We start from the raw sequence: 26,193 nt of genomic DNA, 5'->3' as shown, positions 1-26,193 counted from the left end.
TCATTCATTTTCCCCTATGGGCCTTACAAGTCTTTTCACCTATCCTTAATAAAAAAACAAAAGTTAGCAAGCCTGATTACAGTTAAGGGTGAAAATGGTATAGAGTGATAAATATTTTTTAAGTTCTGCGTTTCTTTTTCCATACCAATACTATCCTCCATTACTATCAGTGCATAAACAACCTAACTTTTACATATGAATTAAATTAATATTTGGAATAGCAGTAAGAAAATAGACTGGAATCGTAATATTCTCCCAAATAGTGGCTAATCTGATCTGAGATTTTAACAATTTTCATTCGTTCCTTTTAGATTAAAAAGGTGTGACACACTTGTTCTCCTATCTTACTAAAGAACTAAATTATACAAAATGTAGGTCTGATTAACTTAAGAGACAAGTTATACCACTTATCCCTAGAGTAGACTGTGTGTGAATTTACCAGCTGGTAGCATTTCCTTTAATTTCAGTTAAGAGTTAAGAAAATAAGAAAAATTAGAAGCCAGTGTGCTTACCCTCATCTGAGGCCTGACAACTGTGCCACCACCACACTAATTAAAACCAAAGGGCTTCTAGCAAACATTTTAGGTGAAGTCTTTCTTCATGACTTTGAAGATGTGGTTCCTACTGCATGCAGTATTCTCCTCTAGCTAGTACACTCAAAAGCTACTGAATACTTCGTTGTGAATGCTTTACTACTCCCTTCTCTGTAAACAGTATTACACATACTTTGTATATCTCTACTACCGCACCTACCACGCAATCATGTGTACTTGTCTTTCTGACTTCTACCCTAGTCAAATTTGAGCTTCAAGACAGGGACTTTTTGTCCTATTCCTTTGACTACTCTACCTCATCTATGCATGGTATGTAGAATGAAATCACTCAATGTTTTTGAAGGAAAAAAACTGGAAAAACTTTCAATGACTTGTCTTTGAATTTCAAAATCTTTTTAATGACACACTGCAATAGGACTAAGAAATGTTTATTCTGTAAATAAGAGATAAAACATAAGTAGAATCTGTTCTGCTGAACTGACTTGTCAGGTTTTTCTTATTGACCCTAGTACTTCTTGTCAAGTATTTTAACTCTGGATTACTTCTTTAAATACAAAATAATTCAGGTTTTTATTTTTTAAAAAGAAACAATATTTCACTACTAATATCAGTTCCTATTAACAGAATCTTTTATACAGATGAGCAGTGATACACATGCAAGGTGTAACAGATACTGACACCCAGAATAAAACAAAACAAACCAATTTCCAGACTGAAATCAGATTTTTTAACATAACCAATGACGAAAGGAGGGACGGGGAAAATAGGACACAGTGCAAATAATTCCAAACTAATAGATAACTTCAAAAGCAATAATAATTTTGGTTGTAGAACATATCACTCGATTATAAATTAGTATTTCAACTTAGACCACATTTTCAGAATATTCAGAATACAGATATTTATCAGCGATGTATTCTATCAGTGTGATTAGTGTGTGAGAAACTATGCCTCCTACCTTTCTTTCCTCTCCCCTATATATTCTCCTTTTATTATTTATTCTCATGAATGTGCCACATGTAGGCCAGAGAACTTGATTTGTATACTTTACAGTAAAACAAGCCAATTTTTGGTATGTGCAGTAATTTAACTTTCTTTTTAGTTGAATTTCTCAAATATGTTATGTGAAAACTATGGTAGAAAAATATATTGAAGCAAAAAAAGGTTTTCTTACTAACATACGAAAAAGAGTTAAGGTTTTTAAGTCAAAAATCTATGATATAGCAAATCTATGTAAATAATAAATTAGCAAGGGTTTCTAAGAGGACACATTTTCTGAATGAGTAGCAGTCTAAAGTGACATTTTTAGATAATGATGAACAGCATCGAGCATACGTACCAAATCTTTAAATTTTACTAGTTATAAAAAATTTTATGCAATTCATAATGCAAGAAATAAAGGGATTATTTATTTAACTGTTGGAGTCTAAGAATTTCTTAGTCAACGGAAATTGACTCAGAACTGAAATTTCATAACTATCCAAAAATGGTAATGAAAAACCTCAAAAGCATTTAAAACACCAAGTTTTCTCCACTGTTACTCTCATTATTTCAAGGTTGAAGTAGTATTTTCACAATCAATGAAAACATCCAAATCTACTAAAACAAAATTTTCTCAAACATTTAAAACTAATAATATGATTTATTTTGATACTATGAAATCCTATAAATCTTACAAAGTAAGGTAATAACTGTAGTTTTACTCATCAGAGCTAAACCACCAACTGAAGATTTTTCTCTCAAATGTTGTAAGTTCAATGCTGTAAAATTAGGAAGATTTAATGGGAACATAATGCAATAGAAATGCTTTTATTTAAAAAGTCTCTATTTACAGAATGTGATTTATTCAAAAGTAGATATAAAATAACAAAATTCTAAGACATGAATTATTTCGGAGATAATGAATATACCTTTACAATGGAAACAGTAAAATTCCACATAGTTAGAAAAAAAGAAAGTGAAAAAACCGCTTATGAAAGGGATAGTATATGTACACCAGAGGCAATTAGAATCCTTACCTTTGAGCTGCTGTTTTTACTATTGGTGTCTGTGCATTAGCATGTTGAAAACGTCTACCTTGAACTACAGTTCCAGAACATAGTGAAGCATTCTGTGTATTTTCACTGCAGATTCAAGAAACAAAGAATAAATTGAACAGGGGAAAATTACACACACATATGCAAAATAAATCCTTGAAAATCTGAGCACATGCACAAAAAACGTTTACTTAAAAAAAAAAAATGTACAGATAAACCTAACTGGCCATGTTAAATTATCCATTCGTAGTTTTCCATTTTCTGAATTTGTCTCTGAATATTTCCAATCCAGTTCATGAAAGAAGATAAAGAGTAGACGAATACAAGACTAGAAATCAGGAATCCTAAATAAATGTTTTATACTATAAGATTTCTGATAAATTAATTCTCATATATTTTCTCTCCTTATTGTCTATTTAGGGACTATTTATAAAAATGCTTTAAAACTATGAGGATTACAAAGTTTTATTATAAGCCCAAATAAAAATGTTAATTGTAAAAAAAAAAAAAAAAAAGAGTCCTAAATTCCACACCTCATTCTGCCACTGACCCAAAAGTTGCTTAGCCTTTATGTGCCTGTTGTCTGCCTATAAAACAAAGTAGAAATGAAATAGTGATTTTCAACCCTATTTCTAGTAGATTTAACAGCCCAATCATATCAGTAACAGTGGTTCACTATGACAAGCACTAGGAAAAGTGGGCTATAACTAGAAGAGAAATAAGAAATCTTTAAAATAAGAAAAATAAAAAGAGTCTTGATAAGAATTCCCTAAAGGAGACATGATCATCCACCCTATGATGCCTTCTACTTTTCATATCATGGTCGAGATTTTACTAAGCATATGAAAGCAAGCTCCTCTTATGAAATTCCAGTCTACAGAAATTTTTCTTGCAATATTTTTATTTGGAACCAAGAAATCACTGAAGTCAATCATACTCTCAAGATTCAAAGCAAAGAATTCAAACACTGGGAAAACTCTACCTCTTAGCCCTACTGACAAAGTGACAAGAAAAGGTATAGACTGGGTCAACTGGCCAACAAAGGTAGTTAGTTTTAGTGTCAAACCCTTAATCTTTTATGTAGGAAGGTGTGGTGAAATGCCTATACCTCAATTTCTTATTGTTGCTCAACATATGAAGTCCAATTGGGTTGCCTTTCAAAGGTTTTAAACTTTCAGTCTTGTTTCGTCTTGCATATGTCTTCCAGGAATCACCAGAACTAGTAGCAACAATTTCAGATTGACGATTTAACTGTACAAAAAAAAATCCATAAACGTTAAAGAGTCAATAAATACCACAATATGACAATTTATCAACAATTTGAAAACCCATTCCTTAAAAAGGTAGTAAAAGTGTACCAGCTATTAGGGATGGGGGAGGATGGCAGTGACATGGATCTAAGAGTAATTCAACTATAATACTTTTTTCCTAAGGACAACACAAATATATAGGAACATGGGTATTTTATGACATTATTTTCCTTTGACTTAAATATCTCAAAAGATATTCGGGAAAGTTAAAAGAGAAGAACAGAAGGGGTGAGGATAGAGGATCTTAGGATAGCTCTTTTCCAAGAGTAAAAAGTAAACATTTCCCCTGCTGAACAGGTCTTGCTGCTATCTGTAGGGCACTACAGACAAATACTGTAATAAGTTGTCATTTTAACTTATACCAGGACTTGGCCTTAGCATCAAAGTTTCCATATAAACACAGAACCCAAGTTATCTTCATAAGTTCACAGTTGCAAATGATAATATAAACATATCAATAACAATCACTTTAGGTAGATCACAATTTGACAACAGAATGCACCATCCTTGGGAAGTTCTCAACAAAGAAAACTACTTTTATTACATTCATTGCACAGAACATTTAAAAGCTGCTTTCACATTCAAGACAAAGGTCTTCAGTTCTTAGTGATGATTTACCCAAAACAAAAATTTTAAAGTCATTCTTATACACTTTAATTTTATTTTCGAAACAAGTCTAATATTTTATTTTAGTTTTTACTCTTTTACAAGAAAATATAGTCATAAGATGATAGCAACTTGCTTTTTTCCCAATTACTTCTATAGAAACCTAACAGTTCACTAAAAAAAAAAAATCTCACACTGAAATAGTCCTAAGGAGAGAGTTCATGGTACCAGCACCATTCTTGTTTTTAGGCGTATCTACAGTACATAATTACAAAAAGATCTATTTTGGACATGCTGCTTGTCACTTTCTCTTCCTTGAGATATTTCTTTACTTCCTAATCTTTTACAGCCATGTACTTCAGACTCCTTCTGGTAATGGCATATTAGGTAATGCAGATCAATCTTCCCTCCACTCTCTGAAACCAACTAGAAAAGCTGGACAAACTACAAATTAAAAAAAAAAAAAATCTATTTCAGGAATTTGAGGGCTACCAAGGCATAAAGAATTAAGAATTGAAGATCAGGGACAAGAAAACTCAAAAGTTTAAGCCCAGATTCCTATTTTTCCCTAAGGCACCTTTTGATTCCAGTAGATGCAGCTGAGAGCTGAGGAGCTAAGATGAATTTCCAACAGATTCAGGGAAGTAAGGAGACAAAAAGTCGAGTTCAAGATCTATCAAGTAGTACAGATGGCCTTTGTAGGGACGGAGTCCCAGAGAGCAGTTTCCAGGCTCTCAGCCTCATGAGGAAAGGTGCTGGCTCGGGTAGTAGATGGCCATCAGCTGTAACCAGTTAGCCATTAGCCACTGATATAACTGCCATGGCTATGCTAGCAAGGGGGCTGGGTGTTTTGGCAGAGAAGCGGACTGCAGATTGTGGTTAACAAGTGTGGTTAGCAAGCAGATTACACGGCAGATTGTGTGGATCCTACTTCCTGAGTCTCACCCGGCCGCCAGCGAGACTGGGGTGCAGGAAGACCCCTCATTGGGGTACTGGTGGATGTTTGCTTTTGTGTCTCGACCAGCCGCCAGCGAGGATATAGTGGTATTAATCCCCCATCCATGGCTCCGTTGGTGTTCCTGTTGGTCTCACCATATCCTCGTTCTTGTGCAGGGAGCGGGAGCAGAGTCCCCGCATTACACTAGGCCTCAAATTATCTGTGATTTTTCATATCAGTATCTACCATTCATAAACTAGCTCATAAAGAAATAAGAAAATGTAATCAAATCCAAGAGAAACAACCGAAAATAGTGAACAGAATTATAGGGGATAAAAATAATGAGGTTATCAAACTCTTTCATTTCCATTAGTAGGCGACTACAATCAATTCTGCATTTGGTAACGCTTTTTTCACAGAAAACATCGTGTTATTGTGGAAAGATAATGATTTAGGAATCAAACAGACCTGTTGTCACTTTCTAGACACATAACTTTCCTTGTAATCCTTGAGGTTATTTCACACATTAACAAAGAAATACTCAAATTGCCTAGCGCTGAAATGGGCAGATAGGAATTCAGTAACTATTAGATCCCGCTCAATTACAAGCACATATATCTTCAATTAAAAAACCCACAAATTATTTTATCATGAACAATTGGTCATTAAGCTGCATTCAGCCAAGAAAAATTAGGCCTATCCAACCAGTCACCGTGATCGAGGTCTATTCCCATATTATTTTTTTTAAATGCCCTCAGTCCATGGTTCTTCAAGTGTGGTTGCTCAATCCGCAGCATCAGCATCACTTAGAAACACTTTAAAACGCAAATTATCAGGCCCCACTCAGACCTAAATCAGAAACTCTTGAGAGTGGGGTCCAGAAATCTGTTTATGAAATCTTCCAGGTGATTCTGATCTGATGTACCCTCATGTTGGGGAGCCACGGCTCTAGTTGAGTCTGATACACATCATGTTAAGAATCTTGGAAGGAAAAATTCTCCATTAAAGACTGATCATTGAGCCAGAATGTCAGTCCCATCATTTATAAGCTGTAAAACCCTGGCCAAATTCATCTTCTCAGCTTTAAAACAAGGATAACACTAAAAAGGAACCTGGGCTCCATAAGAAATGGCCGATTAAATGTCTTATGAGGATGAGTTTAGAACACTGCACTATGCCAGAAAATAAGAAAGGAATCAAAGCCTGCGAGGTTTGAATAAAAAGAAGCCTAAGTCAAATTAGGCTCCCAATTGCCAAGAATGGAAGATGTTGGGCAGCAATAAAAATATTGAAACACACATAATATGTCTAACTCTATAAATTCATAATGACATTTTTAAAAGATCATTGGTCATCACTGGAGGATTCTAAGCAACAATATATTAGTATTTTGAAAAGTAGTAAGTAAAACAAATGAATCAAGTATTCATCTTGACTTTTCCATATGAACTGTACCATAGCATAATCAAACAGCTGTGTGTATTTCAACTGGTAAATGGGGTGGGAAATTATGTTATAGAATATCACCACTTTGAAACCCTTAAGAAATAACTAGATCTAGGTTATATCAGAAAGAGGAGAGAGAATAGACATTATGTACTTCCTAATGGAAGTACACAATACACCTATGAAGTAGTTTTGCTGAAAGGATTAGACATTAATCTGATTAAGCCTCTAGGTTCAACTACTAATTTATAGAAAGTACAAGAGACAAAGGAACATATTAAAGGACATCACTGGGAAATACTCAGCAAAGCCAGGCTATAGGTAATTTAAGAAAAAAATAACTTTTTTTTCCAATAAATATAATATCTAAAGAGATGGAGAGAAGCCTATATAGATATATTTTTTAAAGTTCAGAGCTTTATCAGCCAATTACAATGTGTGTAACTTATTTGGATTCTTATTAAAACTTTTTTTTTAATATGAGACAATTGGGAAAATTTGAACACCAAATGGGATATTATTGAGGATATTATGTTCATTTTGTACATGTAATAATGGGATTGCAATTATATTTTAGATACACATATTGAAGTGTTTACACACTAAAATAAATAATATCTGCGATTTGTATCAAAATAATTCAAGAGGGAGAATAAAGAGATAAGCATGATTAAAAAAAAAAAGACTGATCATATGATTTCATTCCTCTATATAGGTAATTACAACTAATATTTATTCAGTGTTTCCTATGAGTAGGCATTATGCTAATTACTTTATATTCAATATCTCACTTAATCTCCATATTTTATACATTTCAGTAGTCCTTCAGACTGGGATTCAGCACCGGAAATATCAAGTCAATTACTTGACACTACTGAATGACACAGGACTAACATGTTCAAATTTCTCACTTCAGTTCTTTTTTCTCAACAAAATCTCCTTACCATGTGTGATTTAAACTTTATTGAAACTCAAACTAAATAAAGATCACTGAGCTTAAAAAGCAAAGTAACTTCTCCAAAATAGTTAAATGGATTTGAAAAAGGACTGATCTAACTCCAAAGCCTATGCTTTCCCCTATTACAGTGCATGAGAAATTTTTATAGTGTTATTTGTAGAAATATAAATACTGATTCTTTACAAGAGGCAAAAACAAACAATGTTATTCAAAAAAAGGTTCAAATACATTAGGATATAGAACATCTCAAAAAATAAGGGAACTATACTTAAAGTTCCATATATACATGCAGAAAGTTAATCCTTCCCCTTAAGAACTAAAATTATCTCACCCAATTATATAGGCACATAACTCAGCTAATCCAACTGTATTTCTGATTAAGTGCTCATACATTTTCAAATTTTCTTCTGAGTACACATTTGGGCATAGCGACTGACAACCTAAAGCCCATCATTAAAGCAAGATCTATATAAGCCAAATTCTTAAATTTCCCAATTCTGTTGCCTATAGGTTACTAGGATCAACCACTTCAATCAGCAATAAGCCAACCAATACTTCTAGATTTGTCAGATAACCATATCTCATGAAAAACATATATTGTCAAATTCCCTTAGACAAGGTTCCCTAACATGTTATATTTAGAAGATAGTTGGGGGCAAGGGGTGCGGGGGAGGCGAGATCACTCCATAGGAGAATCACAGGATGTAAATTTGTAAAAGATTCTCCTATAACACAATTATACCTATAGGACAGAATTCCAGCTGCTAGAAAATTTAGAGCTGTTTTAATTAAAATACAACATAAAAATCATTTTCCATGCCTGGCACATCTACCTCTCTCTGCCTAAGAAACAATTTTTATTTTTTATTTTATTTGTGCTCTTGGTAATCTACATCAAATCTCTGGGGGAAATAAGGTGTAAATAAGTAAAAACTGAGCCACTTATCGCTGTCTCACAGATTAGAGCACTACTACTATTCGAGTCAAGATGATATATTCAGGCTGGAGGTTTTCCTCCCCTCTGATCCCCTCTTTAGCAACCTGAGAGTTTTCTAGCTAATACAAGCAAAACATCGGGAAAACTACTGTGTACAGGTGGATTCGCACAAAATAATCACGCGGTTACAAAACCAATTATAAACATGGGCCTTACTGATGTCAGATAAGCAACTATAAACACATCATAATTAGCAAAAGAAAACCAGTTTACAAAGATTCAATAATACTGCATTTAGTAATGCTTAATGTTGCTATTTATGGAAGACTTGCTAGTGTCATGCACTATGTGGATTACAGTCTCATAATTCTCACAGCCATCCTATAAAGTGGGCAGTTAGCAGGCCTAGAATATTGTCTGATTAACTACTCTAATATACCACCCATCCAAATGCTATACATTTCCCTCACTTGATAGCAATCTATATACGACACATTTACACAGTGTAAACAACAGTATAGGGAATCACCAAACTCTTTCTCTAAAGGGTCAGATAGCAAATATTTTAGGCTTTGTGGGTCTTATAGTCGCTATCAAAACTACTCAATTCTGTCCAAATAATTTAAATCTGTTGTTGTAGCACAAAAGCAGTCATAGACAATACATAAACAAATGAGCACAGCTTTTCCAATATGGACAAAACTTTGAATTTCATATAATTGTCACATGTCATGAAATAGTATTGTTCTGATTTTTTTTAAACCATTCAAAAAATGTAAAAACTATTCCTATTCTAGTTTATAGACCATAGGTTGTGGCCCAGATTTGGCCTGTGAGCCTTGGTTTGCCAACCACTATATTATAACATTAACCATTAAATGACTGGCTAGCATAGCCAGTTACTAGAAATTAAGCTCTATAAGAACAAGAAACTTGTCTGTTCTGCTCCCTAGCATCTAGAATGCTGTACTCAATACATATTTGCCGCCTGAATATTTTACTAGTACTGCTAAGTGTGCAAAAATTATCAACATGTGGTATTTTCCACCCAAACTTATCACACATCACATAGTCAATCTTACCAAAACCAAGTATGCGAGAAATTTAGTACCTAAGAACTTCAGATATGATAACCTAAAAGAATCTATTAAGTTGATCAGTAGAGACATTAAAAATGTACATTAAAAGCATTTCAATTCTTAAAAACAAAATGGAAACAGTAAAGAACTAGACTATAAATTATTGAAAGAGAATCAATATTAGTTCTACAAATAATGTCATTGAAATGTTTAAAAAAAACAATGGATAGATTAAACGGCAGATAAAAGTGAATTGGGGTGGCAGTGCCCAGGAGAGGCCAGGTCCAAGAGAGGTGGAGGCCAGGACGTACAAAGTGAAGGGGAGGAGGCAACGCGAGAGAGCCCCCACAGGCTGCAGGAAGGTTGGGGAGGCTCAGCGCACCGGCTGCGGCCAGGTGGGGCAGGAGGGGGGTGTGCGCACCCAAGAAGATGGCGGGAGGGTACTGTGGTACCAGCTTCACTATGGCGGTGGTCGGCAATGACGAGATCCTGAAGCTGAACGCAGAGGGACCAGATTTAGTACCTCAAAACAAACTCTAGGTGGATTGCAGATTCTTTTCTTTCCAGTTTGCTGAATGGAAGAATTACAACCCTTCAAGATGAAACTGGTGCTATATTTATTGATACAGATCCAGCAGCATTTACACTCATTTTAAATTTACTCCAGACAAAAGAACTAGGCTTAAGGGGAGTATTAATGTTCTCAAGCATGATACAGAATTTTCATTAGTAAATTAGCAATCACTCCAATAGTAAGCCTTCTCTTATGTGAATTGGAGCACTTATCTTGAGGCAGTGTCTTTTTTCAAACAACACAATTGATACTCTGCTGATTCTAGGAATGGACTGAATTCTACAGAAGGTGAAGCTGGGGGAAATGGTACCCAAACTGTTGGAAATGGAGAAGAGACTGTTAGGCTAGAATTTCCTGTAGATCAATGAAAGGTGCTATAATAGGCGGCCATCACAACTGGATTGTAGCTGCATATGGCCATTTTGTTGTGTGTTATAGAATTAAAGACTCTTAAGGATGGTAACAAGTGTTTACAATCCCATATTTGGATTGGACTGAATGAGTAGCTTTAAATGCAAAAGCGGTCGGAGGTCCACATGGAGACAAAGACATACTGGTTGCTGTTGCCTCAGTAGCATCATCTTATGGAGGGTTCAAGATAGAGGAAGTGACATTGGAGTGTTCAGCTTTGGTGTTCCTGTAGATGCTCGCTTCTTTATCGGTAACCAGTTGGTGGCCTGAAGTAATACAGGGAAGGTGGGACTGTGGAAATGTCACTCAGCACTGGCAGGTTCAAGATATTGTTCCTATAACTAGTTATGACACTGCTGGGTCATTCCTTCTACAAGGATGTAACAACGGATCAATATAGTGCATAGAAATGCAGAAGTTTCCTTTGTGAATGAAGATAATGATCTTCTTGTAACTGGACTTTACGATGATCCTTCAAATAATGCTATTACTGCTTTGATTGTTTACCTCACACCCAAAACAAGTGTCAGTGGTAACTGGATTGAGAATGCCTATGTATGAACTCTGGAGCAGTATGAGTTATTGTGGAGTACCGAGAGACAGTTGGGTCAGGCCCTCAGCTTTTTTAGACTTTTACAGTTCACCGAAGATACTTTCTCTGGAGGAGATAGAAAATCATGGAAGCTATTCCTCTGGAAACGACATAAGACCTTTTGGAGAGTGAGATGATCAACAGGTGTTTATTAAGAAAGTTGTTCCATCTCTAACAAGCTGTTTGTAAAACTCTCATCTACTGGGAAAAGGCTATGTCAGATCCAAGTTGTTGACTATACTACAATATTCTCACTTACAGTGAGAGAATGTGAGGGGTCCAGTAGAATGGGTTCAAGGCTAAGGCACTACTTGTTCACAGGCCATACAAATGGCAGCATTCAAATCTGACCACTGCCATGGATATGGTTAACAAAAGTGAAGATAAGAATATAAGTGGTCCCACTGAAGAACTACTAAAATTACTGGATCAGTGTGATCTGAGCACATCTCTCTGTGCTACATCTAACATCAATCCAGCAACTTCTGTGGTTCAGCATAGCCGTCTTCATGAACCAAATTCTAGCCTTCAGCTCCAGTACCATGAAACCATCCACGAAGTCGCTACTTATGGTTCCATGAGGCCTTACAGAGAGAGTCCGTTAGCAAGAGCAAGGAGGAACAAGAGCTTTCAGTTATAGGGGCTTCCAGACTATTAATTTGAACAGAAATTAGAAGGAGCTGTGCCTGAAAATGGTAACTTGGGTCCAACACAAGCTGAAGTAAAGTGAGCAACGGGAATGTAATGTGTCTGAGAGAAAGTCTCCTGGAACAGAAATAAAAAGTATGAGAGAATCAGATATTGGATTGGAAGCACATAAAATAGCTAAAGCTTGTCTAGAATCCAAGAAAAGCTCATCAGAAGATGAAAATGAAAATAAAATGAAGTTAACGAAGAAAGGATTTGGAGGAGGAAGATTCCTTGGAAGAAAGAAACTTCCCTTATTTGGAAGAGGAGGACTCCTTGGAAGAAAGAAAGTTCCCTATCTGGCCTTGTTCCCAAGTACTTCCGATGGAGGGACTGACTCACCTGGTACTGCGTCCCCATCCCCTACAAAGACCACTCCATCCCCTGGGTATAAAAAAAAAAGTGATTCTTCAGGTCAAGAGTACACCTTGTGAAAACTCACCAAAATGAATAGTTGTTTTGTTAATTTAGATGAAAGCTAAACATTACTGGATTTCAATGCATTTGCTTTTACACCAAACTTTACAAATTAAAATTGGACTTCATGTCGTATCTTTTTAACAGAATTACCTGGAGTAAGGGAGATAAAATAACTGTACCCCTTTTGACCTTTTTGAAGACTTTTTTGTTTTATAAGTACATTTAATTAATAGTTTGTAAAGCAAACCATTTCACTGTGTAGCTACTCCCTGGATTTTGGAACTATAGTACCACATCTTAATAAGATGATGCCAATGTAAATGAGCACCACTTTAAAGCATGGGAACCACCAGACTGCATCCCCAATCTTGACTATGCCTGAGACTTGTCTTGCAATGTTATCGTAAACGAATCACATGATTCTCTTTGGACTAAGTCTCTCAATCCTTATTGTGATTGCAAAGTGTTTATCAGATTATTTACTGAGTCGCCATGTTTGTGAAAAAATCATGTAATTCAAAAACACTATTAATGTTGAATACAAATTATATTGTGTAGTAGGAATTCCTTTAGGATAATTTTAATTGTAGGTAATTTTCTGTTTCTTATTGTTGGAGTTCTTAAATCTTAGCAAGCATCACCAATATTAAATGCCCAAAGTCCATTTCAATTTCCTTTAAAGTTGGAGTAATTGTCTGTGTTTGAACAAAAGAAATAAAAATAATAATGAAGGACAAAGCTATGAGTGCCCAGAAGGGAAAACTGTACCAGTTGCTAGTCTGCCTTGTTTTAGGAGCCACTGTATTTTTCAGTGTTAATAATTAAGATAATTAAATCAGGATGTGGCCCTTTTGTTAAGCTTATGAGACTGAAGTTTTGAATTTTGGGTTAAAGGTTTTGGCAGTTGTAAAATGTTATTTTGAATGCATTTTAAATTGTAAGAGAATAAAAATTTTTTGTATTTTTTTCCATTTAATTGGAATGATTTTCAAATTTCTGCAAATAGGGTAATTGTAAAATTAAAGTATTATGCATTTTTGGTGAAAAAATGTATATATTCCCATTCCAAGAAATATAATAAGTGAGTCAAGTTGAAATAAATTATTTCAAGTTTACCACCTTGCCAGTGGTTTAACAGCAGTTCTCTTGTACTTATTTATCAATTAATTTCTCACCTACTGTATTAAGAGTCTAAAAACCTCCTGAAAGAAACAATTTGAAATAGTGTCTAGAATCTCATTTGGTACATAAAATACTAGAGCTTCCTATCTTTCCTTGTTTTACATATATTTCAGTTTAAAGTTTACCACATTGCCAGTGATTTCACAGCAGTTCTCCTGTACTTATTTATCAATTAAGTCAAAAAGGATTAAGACTTTTAAAAAAAATTTAGTGAATTGAAAGCTAGAACTGAAGGAATTACCTAGACTATGATACAGGGATAATTTCTTTCTCTGTCCTTTATCCTTTCATACACACACACACACACACACACACACACACACATACACACACACACACACACACATACACATATATATATAATATAGGTTAAAAAATATTTTTAAAAATGATTGTCTTATATCTACTAAGAGTTCCAAAAAGAATGTGGAAAGGCAATATTCACAAATAGCTTGAATTTTTTCAGAATTAATGAAAGACATGCACTCTAAGGAGGCACAATGAAAGGGCAGAAGCCCAAATGCAAAGAGGTCATTCTGTGAAAGAGAAGAGGAAGAATATTAAGACACTTTGAACCAAAATAAGGTCTTTCTCCTAATTCCATGCTCATTTTCAAATGGAGAAAAAGAGCAATATTAGTTTAAATCAGTAATCCATATGGAACTATATATTGCCCATAAACCATTAAAAATCCAGGGATATATAAAGCCATAGGATACACATGGATTTTGTAAAAGGATAAACAGGCATGGACAGCTTAAAGAAATCAACTCCTAAATCCTCAATCTCCATTTTCACACTTTCTTAAAAAAACTGATTTACTTTAAAGCCTATCTACAAAAAAAAGGCATTATACAATATCTCCTTCCCCATCTCCCATTTCGCAATAGACCTTTTCCCACATTATAAAACAAAGACATAATTCTCACCTACTGTATTAAGAATCTAAAAACCTCCTGAAAGGAACAATTTGAAATATTAGCATCTAGAATCTCTTTTGGCACATAAAATAGTAGTAGAGCTTCATATCTTTCCCTGTTTTACATATATTTCTGTTAAAAGTGAACCATGGATTAGAAAACTGGGTATTCTGGACTACAGTAGGATTTTCTTAATTCAGCTATACTGTAAAATGGAAAGACAAAGTGATGAAAATTTGCATTTATGAACTGTGTATCTTCTACTCTAATTATTAAAAAAAAAAAAAAAAAAACACTACTCCAAGGAAAAATCAAGCGAGAACAACTCAAAAAAAGCATATTTTTTTTAAAAAAAAAAAAAGACTGAAATCTGCTGTGCCGTATTACAATGAGGTAACAAATTCAAGTCAAAACCAAGGCCATATTTTCCTGCCTTAGAATTCTGAAGTGAAATGATTCTCATGAAAACACAAATTAATATGCATATTTGAAATGAAAAACGAAAACAGACTGTAAAATATCAACATTTCACATCCTTTACAATGTGTAACAGGGAATATACTTTTTTTTTTTTAATTAAGGACATCTGCAAGCAAAAAAAAAAAAATTGAAGACCAATGTCATAGAAGTTAATAATGGAAAACACCTTTTATTTTTCCCCACAAAGTTCACTGTTTTTGTCCCCCTGAAGAATATCTCAACAGTAGTACCCTGAGGAATCGAGATGTAAAATAAAAGCTTGAGAAAACTGCAATGTGCAAAACCTTATTATAATTTTTCAGTGTGCGTAATTTTATAAAGACAAACTTTAGAGTACTAAGAGAAAAACTGCAAATTCTATAAATTCCCTAAATTATGACAAAATAGAGATGTGGAAAAAAAAAAAACACCCTTACAAAGATGGAAGGGGAGTAAATTTTAAAGTTCCTAAAAAATTATTCAATGGTGAGTACAGGAACTATGTGAAGAGGGTGCTGCTATGTCAGACTGGCAAAAATTCAAATTTGACCATAAACTCCCCAAGGTTACAGGAAATGGGAACATTTATATGTTATTAGCGGAATGGCAAGTGCTAACCCCTATGAATAAGGCATTTGGCAATATCTAGCAAAATTACCTGTAAATTTACCCTCTGAAATAATAACTACAATTCTAGGAATCTATCCCACAACTACACTGTACAGATATGAAAAGACATAAGCACAAGGCTTTATTAAAAGCACTACATGTAAAAGCAAACGACGGGGAAAAACCCTCTGCTTATCAATAGGAGATCAACTGAATATCTATGCTACATCCATTACCTGGAACGCTATGGAGCACTAAAAGAGATAAAGATCTCTAAATACTCTACTGTAGATTGATCTACAGATTATACTGTTACTGTATTTTGCCGTGTATAATGCACACTTTTTGCCCAAATTTGTGAGGGAAAAATAAGATGTGCATTATAGATGGTTAGTACGAATTCTGTATCTATATAAATGTTTTTAATTCTTTTATTTATGTTTACGAGTTAAAAGTGTAACTCTAGAAATCAATAACGATACCCATAAGCAAAATAATACCCTGGAATATGATCATCAGTTTTGTGAACTTATGAAGAACTTGCCACTACGAAGAGTTCTTGGCCTTCTATGATGTGTAAATATCGTAAATTTGTTACCAGTACATAAAATTTATTGTCCTTTTTATCTGTTCTTGTGTTTTGTAATTATTTGTTACATAAAATTTCTTGTACTATGTTAAAAAGTAAATGATAAAATTCTTTTATAATACAAAAAACAAGTACCTAAATGTAAACAAATAAAAATTTGAATTCAAAAATCAAAACGAAAGATTTTCTTCCCTGAAAGTTTGGGCTAAAGACGTGGGTGTGCATTATACATGGGAGCGCATTACACATGGCAAAATATGGCGAATGAAAATAAATCAAGGTACTGAACAGTGTGACTACCTTCTCCAAGAAGGGTGGTATATTCTTATAATTTAAAAAAAAAAAAAAAACATGGAAGGCTAAACCACATAATTTTAAAACAGGCTGCCTATAGGTAAAAGAAAAAGGGATAGAGGGAATCAAGACAAAAGCTAGAATTCTGTGAATAAAAACCTTCTTTTGACTTTGGAACCATGTAAATATTTTTCCATAGTTATAAAACAAATTAAATTGTTTTTTTAAAAAAAGCAGTTTCTCAAAATTAAAAAAAAAAGGCTAAAAAGAAAAAACAAACAAAAAAAACCCTAGCTTTCATCCAGCTAGTGAAATTACCAACCAGAAATAATTTCAACACAGTAATTTAAATATGTATTTCTAGAGAGATATACCTTGGGGTGTCACTAAACACCAACAACAAAGAAACAAACAGAATAAAAAATTGTAAAGTCATTTTATTAGTAATTATATTTGGACTGGTATTGTGAAATTACTTAATGCATCTAAAAGGACAAAGTAAGTTAACATCATTAGGAACCAAGACACTAAACCCAAAAGCCATAAAAGAAAAAGACTGATACATTTCACAACATAAGAATACATTTTCTCCAAGGCAATAATCACCAAAAGCAAAGAAAAAAGACTAGTGAAAAAAACTGGTTTAAAGTATTAGCAACTAGTATCACAGGAACTGACCAGTTTCTCCAAAAGTATTTTGTCAAACCTAAGAAACTCTTATAAGATGCATTATTGTTATATGCACTAATATGCAAAGAAACATTTTTAATTGAACCATGTCATGCCATCATTATAATATGCATCTAGATAGATTTCAGAGATCTCAAAATATGAAAAAATGTGTATCTTAGACTCAATATAAACAGAATTCCTATGAATCAATAATATTACAAAGACCAAATAGAAAAATGTGCAAAGGATACTAAATGACAACTATTAGAAAAGAAATAAATGGACTATACATATGAAATGTTTTCAATTTCACTCATAATAAAAGAAATGTATATTAAGACTACACTGAGATACTATTTTACACTGGCAAAGATCCAAAGGTTGGTAACACTAACAGAAGTATGAGAAAACAGGCACACTCAGACATTGCTGATAAAAGTGTAAATCAGGTATAACAAAATTAGAAATGTATCTCTCCTAATACCGCAGCTCTACTTATAGGAATTCATCCTATAGATATACTTGTACGTGTGCAAAATAAACCCTATAGAAGGCTAATTCATTCAACATTATTTTAGGGGAGGAAAAGTGGATAACACAATAAACGTCGTGGTACTGGATAATAGTACAACATAAAATGGAATACTATGCATTCATTAAAAAGAATGAGAGTGCTTTTAATGAATTCTTATCGATGGTCTCCAGATATATTAATTTTTTAAAGTAAGATTAGAAAAGGTGTGTACAGGATGCTAGCAATTGTGTAAGGGGGTGAGATAATATGTTTTCATTTTAACGCATAAAATCTCTCTGATGGGATAAACAAGAAACTGGGATCACCATTTGCCTCTGGGGTGGGGAAGTGAGTGGGACTTAGAATTTAAAAATATAACCATCTTTTGAATTACTTAGTCTTAGTATATAACCTAAAATTTTTTAAAATTTAAAAAAGCAACACTTGCCTTTTTTCCTTTTGAGGTTCCAGAATCCTCATCTTCATCTACATTGAGTAGATTTGCCTCACTACATAGAAAAAAGGGGGAACAAACTTTAAGTGAAAATTACAACCCATACATTAGTTTTCAGATTCAGAAGTTTTATCTTCTGCACACCTAATAATTCAGGGATCAGCAAATGTTTTCTGTAAAGGGACACAGAGTAAATATTTTAAACTTTGCAGGCCCTGTGGCCTCTATAGCAACTATTCATCTTTGCCATTGTAGTCTGAAAAGCAGTCATAGATTATGCGTGTGGCTGTTCCAATAAAACTATTAACAAATCCAGTGGTGGTATAGATTGGGCCTGTGGGCCATCATTTGTTGATCCCTGCCATAAATGAACACATTATTTGTTTTCTTAACGATGGATTTCATATAGGGTTTTTTACTTTCTTTCTTGGATTTAAAATTAGGGGAAAAGGACAATGAAACAATTAGAGAAGAAATAAACTGGTATAAAGACCTTAACTAATGCAAAGTATTTCCAATGGTATTACCATAGTAAAATAATTATACCTCTACCACTTTGAAGGAAATATCAACCCTTCACTAAGAATCATTGGCCTGAGATTCTAAGTGACCAGATGGACACATTAACAAACAGTTCATATTAATCTCAACATGTTCAAAAACCATCCACTTGAGGATCCACTTATAAGGACGAACCAAAGAGTACAATTCATAAATGAAACATACAAACAGGGAGCACCTGAAAAGACGAATTTTTCACATATCCATGACAAATCTTCTCACAAAGAAACTCAAAATATACCCTTGTGAGGACAACTCTAAGCTATTTTTAGTAAAATCGTGCCTAATTATAATAAAAATGTAAAATGTTAGTTTCATTACTGTTTATACACATCTCAGCATTTTAATGTTAATAATTCTCTCCTTCCAAACATTTTATAAAATGTTTTAAAAATGGTATACTTCCTACTCAACTTAATTTCAGGTTTAATTCCATTTTTTCAAAACTACATAAATATTAAATGTAACAAAAATATTTCAAATTAGGAAATAATCAAATAAAAAGGAAAAAAGAAATAAAAGAAGACCATAAAGTACCAATTTTAAGTGAGAAACTTACCAGCTCTAAGTTCTCCTTCAAATAAAACTTCAGTTCAACATCTCATAGGTGAAGGCACATAAAGTAGTAATGATGAATGGAGCTGTTGCCCAGACAGAAGTGAAGCACCTACAATATTTAGCCAATATATTCTGAATGACTTCTTGTGTAAAATTTCTAAAACATATTTATAGTTTTGGTAGAACTTAGTGTACATATTTGTATTTCTCTGAATTTGCTGTTTGTTCTGGCCTGGGGAAAACCAGATCAATAAACCAAGAAACTAATAGCAATGCTGAATTTATAATACAAATCTCACAACATGCAAAAGGTTCTATTGAAACTATTATTTAAAATTTTACACAAAAGTAATTCTAAACATTAACAAAGTGTAATGAACACTTTGCTTAACTTCTGTCTGGGTCAGCAACTATGTTTATCATTTACAGTGTTTCTGCTTTCTCTGGCGGGAATCTGATCTAAGATGGGTGTGGTAGTGGCGGGGGTTTACAATTGAGAAGAAGGATATTATAGGACATAACATAAACTTTCATACAAAATTCAAGGGACTTAATCTAGGTTCACTTATTCATGATAAATGGTGGCTTTTCAAATCCACCATTTAATCTACTCAAATATGAATAGAGTGCTATATATATGTATTTTTTAAAGAACAATTTCTTTAGTTGGAAATCTTCCGTAGTACGGTTGATTTTTAATAAGGTTACATGCACGTATTTTATACATTTCAAAAAATGGAGAAATATAACAGCAAAATTATTTACAATAAAGGATTGCTTTTTCCTTAATACTACTGTAAAAGAGTTCAGTATTTTAAGAATACCATATTCTTAAAAATATTTCCATGGAATATAAATTGTTTTCCTAATGAAGTCTCATTTTTATAAAATATCTGAGGGAAAAAAAGTTCTTACTCTTTATCTGTATCTCCTTCACTTTCTTCTCCATGATCAAAGCTCCAATTATTTTTAAAACCTCCATCTCTCTTAGATTCTGATCTAGTCAAAGCTGAAATAAAAACAAACTGAGATAAGCATTTATTAATAGAACTATTCAATACAAAATAAAATTGAGCATTCCCCAACATCTGTTTAATCTAGATTTGCTTGCCTTTTGACTATCTTATAAACATTTTATTTACTCTAAAGAGAAAAAATACACATTAAAATTTGTTTTCGCAAAAAGAAAAAAATTGTTTTTGCTAATTTACAGTTGTCCGTGTGTGTCTGCTAAAGAAGAGGCTCAAATCAGGTATAATAAAAATGAGGTTGGGGGCGCACATGAATATGGTATGAAATATATAAAAATCAACATTATATCTCCATATTTCATGACTGATTCTAGAAATCAGTGCCTATCAGTTTGCTTGCCTTATTTATAAAACCATACCCAGACCATTCGCCTTTCCTTTGCTTCTTTCATCTCTGCCTTAGAAACAAATGAACTTCTGTGTTGACAATATGGTAACCTTGATGTTGTCAACAACAACAACAAAAACAACAAAACTCTCTAAATCAGAACACCAAACTTGCTCATCATGAGTTTAAAAAATATTTTAAGTGCATGGCTGAAATCCCCTGAGCCATAAACAACTGGAAAGTTGGAACATGGAGAGATAAATGAAATTCTGAAGTTGTCATTTGGAACCAGGTGACAAAACCCTGATGACCTAAAGTCTGGGCTTTAAGAAGATCTAGTTTGGGCCCCAGCAAGATGAGAGGTCAGACTGAAGACCAGAACACCTGCAGGGCAACACCTTGATTAGGTAAAGTAGGAAAAAAGAAACTCACTAAAGAAGTTTCTTTTTCAACAGAAGGAATAATTATGATGTCTTGTCCTTGGTTCTGGGTTATTGGATTGAACTGAAGACAAAGTATATCCACGCTATGGTTAGGGAATTCCTAACTATAAGCTCACAATTACTCAGGTTTGAAACCAGAAGTGTCATTCCCTACATGGCCCAGAGAAGCCCATTGTTTTAAAAAGTCTCACAAGAAAGGATGCTTGATATCACTAGACATTACGGAAGTGCAAAACAAAACTACAATGAGTTACTGCTTCACACCCATTGGGATGGCTACTATTATTTTTAAAAACAGAAAATAATAAGCGTTGACAAGGATGTGGAGAAACTGGAAGTCTTATGCATTGCTGGTGGGAATGTATAACACTGCACTCACTATGGGAAAAGTTTGGCAGTTTCTCAAAAAGTTAAACACAGAATTACCCTATGATCCATCAATCCCACTTCTAAGTATATACCCCAAAGAAGTGAAGGCATAGACTCTGACACCTGTACGCCAAGGTTCACAGCAGTATTATTCACAATAATAACCCAAATGTCCATCAACAGATGAATGGATAAACAAAATGCTCTCTGTGTACACACACACAGAAATATTATTCATCCATAAAGAAACGAAATTCTGATACATGCTACAACATGGATGAACGCTGAAAACATTATTCTGAGTGAAATAAGCCAGACACAGAAAGCCAAATATTGTATGATTCCACTTATATGAAGTACCTAGAATAGACCAAGTCAGAAACAGAAAGTAGAATAGCAGGAGCTAAGGGAGAAGAGAATAGAGAATTATTTTCTAATGGGTATAGTTTTTGTTTGGGATGATGAAAAAGTTCTGGAAATGGACAGTGGCAATAACTGCATAACATTATGTACATACGTAATGCCAATCCACAAGTGCACAATGAAAAATGGTTAAAATGGTAATACTTAGTATATTTTACCACAATTAAAAAAAAACTGTAAAAGCAAAACATTCTAAATGACTGACAAAATCAAACTATAAAATTCCAATTCAAGCCTCAAAAAAAGTTTCAAAGAATGAGTTCACAATCAAAAATAACATTAAACAGGACGAAATAAGTCATCATTAGCAAATCTTTACATATATACTGGGGTTGGACAAATAAGTAAATAGATAATGGGAGCAAAGTTTCTCCTTGTCAGAAAAAGAGGTTACAAATCAGCAAGAGAGGAAAGCCAGAATTAACAGAGTTCATTAGAGTAACAGATTATCAGTATGAGCTCATATTTGATACAAATACAGATGGATGGAAGGATGGATGGATGGATGGATACAGAAGCATATGTAGATATGCTTATGTAGCATATGTAGAAGCATATGTAGATATATTATTGTAGTATACAGAACTCAGGCTCTATCCTCTGAAAAGGTCTAGGAACAGTAACACTCCAGTAGCAACAAGCAAACCTACAACCAAATTGATTTCTAAATACCATTCACCAATAAAAGGAGTCAGGGCTCCAAGGAGAAACGACTTATTCGAGGGATGAAGCAGGAAAAATACAAGATAAGCCTGGAATATTTTTTTGAGGCAGGAAGCAAGTAGGTGCTTTTAAAAAAACAACATGGGAGCACGCCAAAAGGTTAAAAGAGCTCACTGAAAGAGCCTCCCAATAGCCAAACAAAGGTGGAATAATTTTAGCAAAATTAAATAACAGTAATGGATAATTCCCAAAATAAAATAAATTTTCAGGAGTCCATACTGATATAAATAATTAAATAATAAACAAGGAGAAAAGACATGTCTTCCTTACAAAAGAATTCCAAATGATATATATACAAACTGTTTCCTCTAAGTAATGAAACTTAATTCCCCTTCCCTTCGGTATACACTAGATTTGGTAACTCACTGAAGTCAACTGACAGTGAGAAACCTGATAATCACTATCTCAGGTGTTCAAGGTTTTAACATCAAAAGTGATGTCTTATTTATAGCATACAGTTATGCACCACATAATGAGGTTTCAGTCAAAGATGGACGACATACATGACGGTGATCCCATAAGATTATAATGCAGCTGAAAAATTCCAATCCCCTAGTAATGCCATAGCCATTTTAATGTCATAGTGCAATGCATTACACAAATACACGTATGTAGCCTAGAAGCTGTAGGGGAACAGAATTTGTCACCTCAAAATATGTCTCTTTGGCATAAAGATTATTTTAGGCTGGTTAATTTTAAGAAACAGCAGACATGGGAAAAGCTCTGAAAACCAAGAGAGAGCAAGTTAATCAAAAACGTCATCAGGCAGTGAAAAGTCAAAAGAGATTATTCTACGTACTAAATAACTGGGGTTCTGCACACACAATTCTAACAAATCTAATCATTTGATTTCCTAATCTATAGAGTAGAACCTATACAATAATAAGTGAAAGAACAATAACCTCACAAAAGTAATAACTGCCGGTGGAAAAAAATCTAAAAAGCAAACAAATTTTTAAAACATTAAGAATAACTTGGAGTAGGGACAAAAACTTAAAATCCTCTAGTCCTTGAGAATATCACGTTTCAAAATCCTGTTGTGGCTGGCGTTCGTAATGAGAGTGGAAAATTATGTCCACTATATCCCACGTCCAAAATTGAGAGGAAAGAAAAACACTGAGCGATCCCACTTAAGTATCACAAATTAAATACATGCATTTTTCTCCATACCCTCCACCAAAATGACAGAAAAGGAAGGGGAAGAAGGAAAATAGAAACCCATAAGAACAAAAGAACACAGCAAGGGAGAAAACAGCACCTGTATAACTAATCAATGAAAGATGAGAATTTGATAGATGGGTATGAATTGATTTAGTTGAGTAGAGAAAGCAAACCTACATGCCTATGAAGGCATAAATATTACAAAACTGACAAAAGAAAAAAGATTTCAACACTGCTGTATCAATAAAAGAAATGGAATTCATTATTATAAATCTTCCAATTAAAAATTCAGACCCAGAAGGCTTCTCCAGTAATTTCTTTCAAACTTTTAAGAAATAGCAACAAATTTACGTAAACTTTCCCAGAAAACAAAACAAGGAACACTTTGCATCTCATTTTATGAAATCAAAATACCTCATCCCAAATTTGACAATAAAGTTCAAGAAAGGAAAATTACCAAGCACTCTCTCATGAAGACAGATATAAAATACTAAATAAAAATATGAGCAAATCAAATCCAGTGATGAAGAATAATATATTACCATCAAAGAGGGTTAATTCCAAAAGCAAGAGTTAAATTTTGAAAGTTATTAACATAATCCACAAGACAAAAACTCTTAGCAAACTAGGAACAGAAGGGAACTTCTTTAACCTGAAAAAGAGTTACTACAAAAACCTTCAGCAAACATTATAATTTTTCCCCTACAATAAGCTATAAACAGTTCTATTCAACTTTGTAGTGAGGGTCCTAGCTAGTACAGTAAAGGCAAGGGGAGAAAATGCCTGTGAGGAGCAAGGAAAACAAAACAGAAGCAAACTTACTCACGTACAGAACCCTAGAAAGGCTCAAAAATTAGAGGCCCTAGGTATATCTGAAAGAAGAAAAAGATTTTTTAAAGAACATATACTTAGTAGAATGTGAACTAATACATGTATAAGGATAAAACTGGAAAAAAATCACCCATTATAGAGTAATACCTGATTCAAGCATGCACCATCAATGGATGCTAAAACAAATAAATGAGGACAAGCTGAAGCTAATGAGTGCGATTTGGTAAGAAACCGTATATTTACATTGTCTCAAAGCATTTTCCCACAAAATATGTATTAATTAACTACAAGGGAAAAATAGTACCTTTCAGTAGACTAACCTGGCAAACATCATCTTAACTAAGTGATTAAAGTCAATTTCATCAATAATAGTACAAAAGATCACTTCTATTGCATTCCTTATAAAAATGCACAACTTCAATCTAATCATGAGGAAACATCAAACAAACCCAAACTACAAAATAACTGTTCAGTGTATTTCAAGTATATCAAGGTAAAGAAAGACAGAGAAAGACTGAAAAACTATTCCAGATTAAAAGAACCAAAAGAGACACGACTAATAAATGCAAAAAATGATCCTTTTGCTATAAAGAACATTTTCAGGTCAACGGGTGAAACTGAAATAAAGTCTGTAGATCAGATAATAATACAACATCAATGCTAATTTTCTGATTTTGATAACTGCACTGTAGTAATTTAAGAGAATGTTCTGTTCCTAAAAAGGGGAAGAGGGTAGGACAGTGGAGTATTTACTTTCAAATAGTTCAGAAAAAAAAAAAAAATTATGTTTATGTGTATATAAATATACATAGTAAGAAAGAGAGAGACTATGGTAAAGCAATTGTGGTAAATGTTAACATTTGCAGAAATAAGTGAGGGGCATATGGGAATTCTTTGTACTAGTCTTACAATTTTCCTACACGTAAAATTATTTCAAAATAAAAAGTAAAAACTTTAAATAATCACGGCTTATCAGATTATTTAAAACTTTAAATAATCACGGCTTATCAGATTATTCCACTCAAAAGTGGAAACTAGAGGGGTGTCCTGTTACATAGCTAAGTTGGTTGGAGTGTGGTGCTAGCAGCACTAAGGTTGCCGGTTCGATCCCCACATGGGCCACTGTGAGCTGCCCACTCGTTCAAAAAAAAAAAAAAGTAGAAACTACCATAAGATCTAATGCCATGGTAGGAAAACCTAAACTGTAAATTGATGAATTGTTGGAGGTTTAGTGTTAGACTATCTGTGAAGTGGTACAGTGTTACTTGAAAGTAGACTTAGATTAGCTGTAAATGTATACAGCAAACTCTAAGGGAACCACTGAAAATTTTTTTAAATGAAGTGTAACTAAAATGCAAAGTAAGAAAAAAATGGGATCATACAAAATGCTCAACGCAGAAAAAATGTTCAAAGGCAGAAAAACAGTGTAAGACAAAAACAGGAACAAAGAACAAAGGCAGCAAATAGAAAATAGTAACAAATATGGTAGACATTAATCCAACTGTATCAATAATCACTTTGAATG

General features: G+C 33.7%; 1 protein-coding gene and 1 pseudogene across 8 annotated transcripts in view; one reads left to right on the top strand and one right to left on the bottom strand.

Annotated features, from left to right (window-relative positions):
- The window catches only part of SENP6 (SUMO specific peptidase 6), a 101,924-nt gene that overhangs the window by 57,109 nt on the left and 18,622 nt on the right, over positions 1–26,193 (bottom strand). For 6 of the 8 annotated variants that reach the window (XM_033096533.1, XM_033096539.1, XM_033096512.1 and 3 more), the window contains 4 exons: positions 20,275–20,368; positions 18,235–18,295; positions 3,699–3,841; positions 2,573–2,677 (listed from right to left, as the gene is read on the bottom strand). In XM_033096533.1, the coding sequence (XP_032952424.1) occupies positions 2,573–2,677; positions 3,699–3,841; positions 18,235–18,295; positions 20,275–20,368 (403 nt within the window). Of the gene's footprint in view, positions 1–2,572; positions 2,678–3,698; positions 3,842–18,234; positions 18,296–19,360; positions 19,469–20,274; positions 20,369–26,193 lie in introns of those variants that run through there. The other 2 variants (XM_033096548.1, XM_033096556.1) reach the window with 2 other exon arrangements.
- Positions 10,293–12,561, top strand: LOC117016836 (BTB/POZ domain-containing protein KCTD3-like; annotated as a pseudogene).

The sequence above is a fragment of the Rhinolophus ferrumequinum genome, chromosome 3 (genome assembly GCF_004115265.2).
Source record: "Rhinolophus ferrumequinum isolate MPI-CBG mRhiFer1 chromosome 3, mRhiFer1_v1.p, whole genome shotgun sequence".
Classification (NCBI taxonomy): domain Eukaryota; kingdom Metazoa; phylum Chordata; class Mammalia; order Chiroptera; family Rhinolophidae; genus Rhinolophus; species Rhinolophus ferrumequinum.
This window is presented reverse-complemented; position numbering and strand designations above follow the sequence as displayed.